Source organism: Eulemur rufifrons, chromosome 13 (genome assembly GCF_041146395.1).
Source record: "Eulemur rufifrons isolate Redbay chromosome 13, OSU_ERuf_1, whole genome shotgun sequence".
NCBI classification, from domain to species: Eukaryota; Metazoa; Chordata; class Mammalia; order Primates; family Lemuridae; genus Eulemur; species Eulemur rufifrons.
The window spans coordinates 6,758,698-6,770,059 of NC_090995.1; the positions used below are offsets into that span (position 1 = coordinate 6,758,698).

An 11,362-nucleotide genomic window follows, 5' to 3' on the forward strand; every position below is an offset into this window, starting at 1 on the left:
ATTCTGATGCATAGCACTACCACTTTTTGTTTTCAATTACCTACACTAAAAATCTTTTTTTTTTTCTGAGACAGAGTCTTTTTGCTTCATTTTTATATGAAAAAAATCCTTCAATTATTCCCTACAGCATTTAGACAAGTTCAAAACTCCTTAGATAATCAAAGCCTTTGGAAATCTGAGTCCTAATTATCTTTTAATCCAATCTACCAATCATCCTACCAAATTCCAATTACACCAAAGTATTTAAAAATGTTATTCTGATGATGTTACATTTAAGAGTGGCAAACAAAAAGACACCAAGACATGTATGTTACCAATCTTTTAGGCTACGTTAATTTAAAAGCTGCTTGTGAAATACTGAGTTTTGTATAAAAAAGGTATCACTGAAGTAAACATTAGAACAGAGCTTCCAACATTCCTTTCACCTTTCATAAGAAACTGTATTATGTATGACTGATCAATGAGTGGTCAGAAAAAAAAAAGAAAGTGTATAATATAATTATTAAGAGTTTATGCACAGGAATCAGACTGGCTGGACTTAAGCTCAGGCTCTACCAAGTTCTTAATAACCTCTGAGTTTCATTTCTGCAAAATGTGAATTATTATTACCTATCTTGTAGGATTATTGTGCAAGTTAAATGACAGAACCTGAAGCACTTAGCACTCTGCTGAAAACACAGTGAGAGTTCAAATATATTCCTGTAATTGTTAACTGCTCAATGAACACAGATTAGAATGGAAATCTTAAGTTTTGGCTTATTCTCAAATGCTGCTGTCTGTGACAATCTGCTGATTAGGATAAAAATGGTTAATGCACCACAAGAATACCAATTATTCATTCGCATTCTGGATATATCCAGGAAGTCAGGTGGAGACAATATAAGATCTGGTCTTCACTTGTGCATAAGAGGTGGTCTTCAGGCACCTTGTACGTGATCAATACTTTTTGGAATGAAATGAAAATGGCTTCAAAATCTACCATAGGACTGAATCACCAACATTTCTCTTCCAGTAGCAACAATTCTGACCTAAGGATGACCTAAACTCTGATTTCAACTTCCATCATTGGGCCATATTCCAAGAACTCATATAAAAATGAAGCAAAAATAGATAGGTGCTCACTTGAAGGTACGTGGTGCCTGTGATAGTCCCAAAGCTGTATTCTAAAGGGCACACTGGAGGACAATACATCGATATGTATGACATCAAGAATAAAAATTAGAATCCCTTCTGCCTTGCAACTTTTAAAAAATACTCCTCGATGCTACATCAATTTGCAACATTGTAACTCACCTGTTTTTTCAGTTATATCTGAATCAGGAGTGTTTGCCCTGCTAACTTCCCCTTCAGCATTCTCCTCTTCAGCACTAAGAGAAATTGGTGAAGAAGGGCCAGGCTGGGAGGGTTGAGGGGTTGCTTCGGGCGCCTCCTCAATCTTATTCCTTTTCTCAAAGCGAAAACGGTCCAGGTTGAAAAGATTCATACTGGTAGAAACCACCACCCTAGGGGGCTGGGGGCTTTTACATAAACTATCTGAAGGGAAAAGATAAAAAGGAAAGGCCATGAAAACAACACAAAAATACAAAGCCACAGCAGTTCATTCTCACGGCAATGGGCCCGCAAACATGCCAGTGGCTCAGGACTACTATGGCTGCGCTTCATTGTTAGGCCACACCGACAGGAAGGTGGACAGGGGCATCTTTTTACATTTTCCATTGCTTTTCATTCCCTTTCGTCCGCCTCCCCCTCCCACCCCTCCTTACTCAAACCACGAGCTGACCCTCGTGCAAACCTCCTCTTACCCCAGCACGCGCGGACACGTTCCCCAGTCTAACCCCCCAGCAGGCCTCACGCCTGCCTACAGAGAGAGGTTCCCTGCGCTACGGTGCCCCCTGCCTCGAAAAAAGACCTGCCAGGGCCCGCGCCTCGACACTGCGGGGACACAAAGGGGCCAAAGAAGGGGAGCGGCGGACGCCGTGCTGGCGGGCACCCGCCCGGAAGTAGACGCGGCGCGATCCCAGCTGAGAGGAAGCTGATAGGATTAAGAACCCAGGAAGGTTCAGAGGTGGAGACTACGCTGGGGCATCCCTTTCAACCCTCACTCCCTCGCCCGCCTTCTTTCTTCTCTCAGAACTTACGGTCTTGGAGCCTCGGTGCTCTGTAACAAAGGTTGCAAAGAAAAGAAATAATTCCTGGCGTGGTGCGACGGGAGCCGGGCCGGGACCTTCCAAAAGAGCACGGAGAAACCCAGCGAGCGCGTAGTGATGACGCAATACGCAGCCTAGGCTTTTTTTTTTTTTTTTTTTCTTCCCCAGCGACGCGCGAGCGGAAAATGTCTGGGCGCGAGCGGTTGCCATGGTAATCCGTACCCGACTCAGCTCGGTTGTGAGGATGATTGAGATTGTTCTGCACCTTTGTCCTGTTTCTCCAGGTTAGCTAGATTGTTGTGAAGTAGAACAATAGTAAACTGCACAATGACAGTAAATAACGCAATAATATATAACGTAATTAGCATATATTTTAAATTATCATCGACATTAAATATATATTATAGATAGCATAATAATGATATTGTGCTAAATGTTTTCAGTGTATAACCTCAATCCTTACAAGAAATCTGTGTTTACAAAATAAGGAAACTGAGATCTGCAAATGTTAAATAGTTCATTAGTAAGGGGCAAAAAACCCCCTGGGTTGTAGAACTTCAAAGCGTTTGAACTGCCAACCTCGCTGTTGGCCAGATTGTTCTTAGTGTAGAATATGATAATTCACCTAAATATTTATTACCTTAAGAATATTTACTCTTTTTGTTCCAATTTAAGGCCAAACAGGAAATTTTCTGAGTTGTAATTTGATCTTCTGGAGGCCTTTCCCTTAAAGAGGAATTGCTACAAATTATTCTGCCAGAGATATTAGCCACTGTAAACTTAGATTAGCATTGTTTTATAAATCATTGCTGTGAATTGTATATTGTGTATACAATTGAATTGTATAATATGTATCATTATGTAACTCCTGGCTTCAGGGGATTTTCCCGCCTCTGCCTCCCCAAGTGCTAGGATTACCGGGGTGAGCCACCACACGCAGCCTAACAATGATGTTGACCTTTTAGGGCGATTTTCTGCACCAGTACCGCCCTTTGACATTTGTACGGTTGGCTCAAGAGTGAAAATGGAGACCCACATACCTTTTGTCTAAATAGTTAATTATGAATACCCCTAACAGTCTGGTCTGAGTGCAGTGGTGTTTACAACTAATTGATCACAACCAGCTATGGATTCCTTTGTTCCTTCTCCACTCCCACTGCTTCACTTGACTAGCCTAAAAAATGAAGTAAAATAACCTAACAAAACGTAAAAGTAAAATATGTTCTTCCTATTTTGAAAATGACCAGGGAAGCCAGGTTGAATTTGGCATTCCTGTTGTGCCAGAATGTGGGTGAATCAAAGAGAATTAGTTGGGCCATGTATACTGCCTTCCTTGTGTCACCTTCTCCTGCTCAGTTTGTTACCATTAGGGGCCTTGTGTTCATGCATATGTGGACAAACAGGCAACTCAAATGTCCAACTCTGACCCCCAACTGGGGTTGCCATATTTGTTAAAAAGAAAAAGGATGCACAGTTAAATTTGAATTTTAAATAAACAGTGAATTTTTTTAAATTTAAGTTTATCTGATACAATATTTGGAACTTATACTAAGACGTTATTTATTGTTTATCTGAAATTCACATTTAACAAGGTAGCCTGTATTTTATTTGACAAACTTACCGTTACCCTGCCCTTTGGTCACCTCTTGGGCTTAGGGGCCTTTTCGCTACATTTTTGGCTTAGGGATATAGATACTGGAAGGGCTATTGGCCCTCAGTAGGACGGATCTGGGAAAAAGTCACTGTTAGATTTCTTGGGGCTGTGTGAACAAAGAATGTTAAGGATCAGGCACTCAAAGCATTGTCTAAAAGTGAAAGTGAGCCAGTGCAGTGGCTCATGCCTGTAATCCCAGGACTTTGGGAGGCTAAGGCCAGAGGATCATTTAAGGCCAAGAGTAAGAGACCAGCCTGGGCAACATAGTGAGACCCTGTCTTTACGAAAAATAAATAAAAGTAGCCAGGCATGGTGGTGTGTGCTTGTAGTCCTAGCTACTTAGGAGGCTGAGGCAGGAGGATTGCTGAGCCTAGGATTTTGAGGCTCCATTGAGCTCTGACTGGTCACTGTAGTCCAGCCTGGGTGACAGAGCGAGACCCCATCTCTATAAATACATACATACATACATAAGAAAGAAGGCACAGGGTCTGAGTGAACTTGTTTTCTTGGCTCCACAGACCATGAGGGAAGGATATGTTCCAGGTCTCTTTTCTTGGTTTATAGCTAGCCATCTTCTCCTTGTGGCTTCACATTACTTTCCCTCTGTACATATCTGTATCCAGATTTCCTTTTTTTCTAAGGACATAACTCATTTTGGATTAGGGGCCATGTCAATGAACTCATTTAACTGAATTATCTCTCTAAAGACCCTCCCTCCACATTCTGAGGTACTGGGGGTTAGGACTTCAACATATAAACTTTTTGGGCAACACAATTCAGCCTGTAACAAGTGGCCAGAGAGTGAGAGAACTATGTGGGAAGCATTCTCTATACGGACCCTGAATCTAGAATGGTAGCAGGAGTTGGAACTGAAAATCAGTCCTCTGATTCTTCTTCCTTATGATGCTAAATGTGATGATTCTCCTAAGTTCAGTCCTTGGTCTTCTGCCTGTCTCACTCTGCTATTTCCCAGAATAAACTGATTATGGTGGTGACTAGATATATTTGTCAAATCTTACTAAACTATAGAATTAAAAACAGTGACTCCTCTGTTTATAAATTACAATTCAGTAAAACTGACTAAAGTGACTATAAAAAATTATTGATATGGGAAAAAAATTGAAAAACCATCTCTCACCTCAGAATGGAGAGAAAAAAGGCAAAAAGATGAAATCAACAGGATTTAAAGAAATAATACATACAGGAGTCAGAGGGCTGAGAAGCAACCTTTGAGTAATTGGCATAATCAGTGTTACACACACATACAAAATACAGAAGAAATAATGAAAAATATAATTGAAAATGTTCATGGGCATTCATTAGTCTGCAGGTAAAAGAGCTCACTGAATTCAAGATAGAAATCAATTTAAAAAGACTACAGTAAAAATATCCTGGAAATTTTTCTTTTTAATTTTAATAATTTACAAAATTGTCTTACAAGCATTTTTCAGAAAAAAAACCTACAGCCTATAAAGGGGAAAAAAATCAGGAAATTTTTTTTTTGTTGAACTAAATGCTGGAAGGTAATGATATAACATTTACAAGGATTTGAGGGAAAGGATTGTGATGCAATAATTTTCTAGGTCACAAATATGTCATTCATTTGTGGAAAAAAATTCAAACTTTTAATTTTTTGAAAATATATCTTCCTTAAAGTGTTCCTAAAGACATAAATACAGCTGAGAAGGTCAAAATGAAAATTTCAAGAATGGAGAATTTATGGTGTACAAGTATTGTGTTGAAACTAAACACATGACTTAGTGATTGTAAGTATGTTGTATTAGATGTTGCATAACAAACAACTATAAAGTTTTAGTTGCATAAAACAATAAGCTTTTAACTCTCTTTCATGCATCTAATGATTGGCTAGTGTGGCTCAACTTCAGGCTACAATGCCTCCACATAGTAGATGCTCAATAAATATATGTTAGGCGAATGAATGATATAATAGCTAGATAAATTGTCTAAGCATACAGATAACCACAAATATAAAGTAAGCTGAATATCTTCCAAATGATACATGCCATGAAAGAACAACATAAATCAGAGTTTAAAAATCTTAGAAAAGAGGAGATAGAACTCCAGAAAAGAAGTAAAAGAAAAAAATTTTAGAAGTCAAAATGAAAGTAGGCATAACAGAAAGATAAACAAACATAACAGATAATGCCTTATGAGAAATATAGAATGAAAAGGGGAAAAAAATCTTTAAAAATAAAAATAGAAGGCAAATAGATTTCAAGAGAAAATAATAAATATTGAAGATAAAGAAGATACAACATAATTATAATAGGAGCTGTTACAGAAGGAAACCAAACAAGTGGAAGAAATAACTAAAAATCATAATTCAAGAAACTTCCTAATCCCACACTTGGGAAGCTGAGGCAGGAGTTCAAGACCAGCCTGAGTAACATAGCAAGACCCTGTCTCTACAAAAAAAAAAAAAAAAAAATTGGCTGGGCACAGTGGCATGTGCCTGTAGTTGTAGTTACTTGGGAGGGTGAGGCAGAAGGATTGTTTGATCGCAGGAGTTTGAAGTTATAGTGAGCTCTGATTGGGCCATTGCACTCTAGCCTGGGGAACAGAGTGAGAGCCTCTCTCAAAAAAAAAAAAAAAAAATCTTGATAATTACAAAGATTTGAAAATACATTGAAAGAGCACATCATTTACCTAAGAATATCAACCCAACATTAAGACATATTTTATTATTTTATTAAAGTTTAGAATTTAAAGGAAAATAAAAACGTTCCTTGGAGATCTAGACAAAAATAAGCAAGTGATTTATAAGGAAAAGAAAATTATATTATCACCAGATCTTTCAACAGCGAATCTTTGTGCCAGAAGACAACAGAGTATTATATTTAAAATACTCAAGGGAAGAAAATATTGGCTTTTATATCACACAAAAGTGCCTTTCAAATATAAAGGCGCAAACACACTACTAATATCAGGTAAGAATTGTGTGAGTATTGTTCCCATGAGTTCTACTGAAGTATCTATCAGAGAATGAACTTCATAAAACCAAAATATCTGTAGAGGAAATGATATAAGGGTAAGTATTGAGCATAGCTATATAATTACTTAGAGAACAAAGGCAATGTGAACTTTAAAAAGAATAGAGTACAGCATATAATGGCTACATGATCTGTAAATGTACAATGTTTCTCTTAAAATGGGGAGAGAATAGTAGGAACATAGGCCAAAAAATTAACTGTTTTTAGTAATTGTATTTGATTAAGAGTATTTAGTATTGTTAGACTGATGTATGTTATCTTGTTGGATAAAACAAATGAAAATGAATAATTATAAGGTATTCTAATTATTACTTTTTGGCTTTTTTTTTTTTTCTATCTTAAAATCCCCCTACTCAGAAACTACCTGGGAATCTTAGGCCCTTTGCCTCTTTACCTCAAGTTTTGAGTAGCTGAGTCCAAAAATAACCTTTTAATAGCCTCTGTTTATGTATCCTCACACTTTCTCTCTGCCTTTTTTGCCAGAGGAATAATTTCTCACATCTCACAATAATGTCTAATTTTCTCTTTCTCGGGAGTATAAATGAAACTAGATATAGCTCTTCTCTAGATATAGCTCTTCTCTAGATATAGCTATTTAATTGTAGAAAAGCATCATTATTTCTGTTTTGTGTTAAAGTGTTTTATGTGATTCAACACTGTCATTAAGATAAAGTTCAGGCCAGGCGAGGTGGCTTACGCCTATAATCCTAGCACTCTGGGAGGCAGAAATGGGAGGATCGCTTGAGCTCAGGAGTTCGAGACCAACCTGAGCAAGAGTGAGACCCCTGTCTCTACTAAAAATAGAAAAATTAGCCGGCATTCTGGAGTACGCCTGTAGTCCTAGCTACTCAGAAGGCTGAGGCAGGAGGATCACTTGAGCCCAGGAGTTTGAGGCTGCGGTCAGCTATGATGATGCCACTGCACTCTACTCAGGGTGACAGAGTGAGACTCTGTCTCAAAAGAAAAAAAAAAAAAGGTTGTAGAATATACATAGACCATAAAAAATAATTTTGTCAGCAAGACAACTCCAATGTGGTCACTAAGATTTCAGAAAGAAATTATTGCCAAAATCCTTTCAATTACCTGTTAGTTTTGAAATGGGCTTAGTAAAAATGTTTGATAGAATCCTCAAATTTCTTCATTAAATAGAAGAAAAGACCATAGGAATTTTATTTCTTTTTGCTTTATATTTACCAAAATAAAACCATAAAGCAATATGAGGAAGGAACAGCTCTTCCAAATTTGAACTGAATTTATTAAGAAACCAAACAAAAAGTAAATAGCAACAGACATTAAAAATGAAATTTGCAAACCTGGAATCCCTCCTAAACTTGGTATCTTAGAAGTGTAAACCACACCTTGTGGTAATGGAAACTTGTATAAACTAATCTTACCTCCCACACACAAATATGAAATGGTAGAGACAAGATACCGAATCATAAAACTAAATAAATCTATCTTCCCTAGTAACAAGAAATTAAGCCAAATATTACCAATTTGTAAGCAAATACTTCTTCTATTAGAGCAATGGTTCTTAATTTGGGAAGGTGAAAAGCATGGTTGTAAACCTCTGTTAGGAATCTGATTTTTAAAAAGCAATGGCGTGTTGTGAGTGGTTTTTGCTTTTTGATATAGACATGGAACAGCTTTCAAAAAACTGTATATGCACATTTCAGGGTGTTCATGGAACCCCTAGTGCTCTGTGAACTTCACATTAAGAAATTCTGACAAAGAGGTCCTCAATCCTCATAACTGGTAGAATTCATGGTGATTCCATCCCTGTATGTGCCTTTTAAAACTTAAAACCTGCAGCAACTACCATTACCAATTTAGGGATCTAAAAAGTAATGGCTATTTTTCACCCTTTTGATAACTATCTGCCATATTTTGCAAGCTACCAGAATTCCTATTTTAGGAAAGAAGGTAGGATTTAAATTCTTTTTTTTTTTTGAGACAGAGTCTTACTCTGTTGCCCAGGCTAGAGTGCCATGGCATCAGCCTAGCTCACAGCAACCTCAAACTCCTGGGCTCAAGCAATCCTCCTGCCTCAGCCCCCTGAGTAGCTGGGACTACAGGCATGTGCCACCATGCCCGGCTAATTTTTCTATATATATTTTTAGATGTCCATATAATTTCTTTCTATTTTTTTAGTAGAGACGGGGTCTGGCTCTTGCTCAGGCTGGTCTCGAACTCCTGAGCTCGAACCATCCACCCACCTCGGCCTCCCAGAGTGCTAGGATTACAGGTGTGAGCCACCGCGCCTGGCCAGGATTTAAATTCTAAATAAAGTACATGATGCTTCATTTTTCAATAACTTAACATTAAAGAACAAATTCCATGTTGTATATTTTCCTTACTTGATTTTTTTAATCGAAAATTTTCCCTTCTTTTGTTCATTCATTCATGTCTTATTTTTTAATTTTTATTATGATGATTTTTTTTGTTCAGTTGCCTTGGTTTCTTTTTTTGGTATTGAGGCAGAGTCTCTCTCTGTCGCCCTGGGTAGAGTGCAGGGTGTTACTGTAGCTCCCTGCACCAACTCCTGGGCTCTAGGAGACCCTTCTGCCTCAGCTTCCTGGGTAGTTGGGACTATAGGCGCAAGCCGCAATGCCTGGCTGGGTTTTTTTCTTTCTTTTTGGGAGAGACGGGGTCTTACTCTTGCTCAGGCTAGTATCGAACTCCTGAGCTCAAGCAATCCTCCCGCCTCGGCCTCCCAGCATGCTAGGATTACAGGTGTGAGCCACCACACCCGGCTTAACTAATCTTTATTGTGGGTCTACTCTGTACTAAGGACTAAGAGAACTGAGCCATATAGAAATGAACAAAATAGATGTGATTACTTTCCTTAGGTGGCTTGTCAATGAGACAATCATGAATTACAAAATGGCACAAAATATGCTATGATAGTGAAAGTGTAGGGTGGTCTAGGGCTCTTCTGATTTTGGCAGGAAAAAGCCAGGGAGAAAGTAACACCTGGGTCATGAAGGATGAGTTGAAGTGAACCAGGGAAGGAGGCAAAATGCAGAGGAGGCCAGAAGAGGCTAAAGTCCTTAAGAGGTAATGTAGAAGCATTTGTACTTAATCCTCAGGGCAGGGGAAAATATCAGTAGTGTTTTTAGGCAGTTATAGTTAAAAAAGTTGACTTGTGTTATATAAACATTGAGTAAGAATGGCGCAAGGCGGAAGGCCTCTTTTTACAGAAAAATGACAGCAAAAGTAGAGAGGAATAACAAAATTGGAAAACCACTACTTGTAGCTTTAAAGTAATAATTTGGGCAAGAATAAGTAATGGATGGTAAAATGAATGGGTAAAAGGATGCTGGAGAACAGCATAGTCACAAGAAGATCATCAAGTTTTCATCCCACAGATGATTTGCAAATTATATATTTTTCTTCTTTTTTTCAGATACCTGTGAAAGGATGATTTATGAATTATAAAAGGAATTATGTGTCCTTACAGTGGAGCGATCTCACAAACTTGATATTTTATACCTCCTGATACAATAAAATATGTTGAAGTCCTAACCCACAGCACGTCATAGTGTGACTATGTTTGGAGATAGAGCCTTTAAAGAGGTGATTAAGGTAAGATGAGGTCATATGGGTGCACACTAATCCAATATGACTCGTGTCCTTATAAGAGGAGGAGATCAGGGCACACACTCACTCAGAAGAAAGGCCATGTGAAGCCACATAGAGATGTCCAAGGAGAAAGCCCGCAGAGGATAGCAACTCAGATGACACCTTGATCTTAGACTTCTACCCTCCAGAATTTCGAGAAAATAATTTCTGCTGCTTAAGCCACCCAGTCTGTGGAACTTTGTCATGGCAGCCCTAGCAAACTAATACTGAAGTGCAAACTTTAGTAGATGCTCTTGATGAAAATGTTTTTAAAAATCTAATTAGGTCTCTATCTTACTTCTAGACTACAAGAAATACAGGAATAAGTTAAATAACATCATAAAGAAACAATCAGACAAAATCAGAGTGTGAAACATTCTATGACAGCTAACCTGGACTTGTCAAACAAGGCAAAGTTAGAAAAACAAAAGCAAAAAATGTCAGGTAGTGGCTATTCTAAATGAAAAGAGATTAAAGAAATCTAATAACCAAATGCAATGTGTAAACATGGATTGGATTCTATACGGGAGAAGGAAGACGTTTTTGTAATGTAAACGACATTTTGGAGACAATTGGGCAAATTTAAATATAGATTGTATTATAGATGATATTATGGAAATATTGTCAATTTTCTTATGTATGATGATGGTGCTCTGTTTATAAAAGAGAATGTCCTTATCAGGATATTCATGCTGAAACGTTTACTGGTAAAGATGTAAACAAGTTACTTTTAAAGTGTAGGGTTAACACTTTGCAGATGTATAGATAGAGAAAAAGACATAAAGCACATTTAGAGCCAGACACTGGCTCACTCCTATAATCCCAGACTTTGGGAGGCCCAGGCAGCAGGATCCCTTGAGCCCAGGAGTTCTAAATTACAGTGAGCTATGATCAGGCCATTGCTTTTCAGCCTGGGCAACAGAGTGAGA

The 11,362-nt window shown here is 38.1% G+C and overlaps 1 protein-coding gene across 8 annotated transcripts in view; it reads right to left on the reverse strand.

The window, feature by feature from the left end:
• The window catches only part of SMARCAD1 (SNF2 related chromatin remodeling ATPase with DExD box 1), a 62,043-nt gene extending 59,777 nt beyond the window's left edge, over positions 1–2,266 (reverse strand). For 3 of the 8 annotated variants that reach the window (XM_069485496.1, XM_069485497.1, XM_069485495.1), the window contains exon 1: positions 1,294–1,566. In XM_069485496.1, coding sequence (XP_069341597.1) covers positions 1,294–1,564 — 271 coding nt within the window. In that variant the 5' untranslated portion in view covers positions 1,565–1,566. Of the gene's footprint in view, positions 1–1,293; positions 1,567–1,802; positions 2,009–2,138 lie in introns of those variants that run through there. The other 5 variants (XM_069485502.1, XM_069485499.1, XM_069485501.1 and 2 more) reach the window with 3 other exon arrangements.
• Between the last annotated feature and the right edge of the window lie 9,096 nt (positions 2,267–11,362).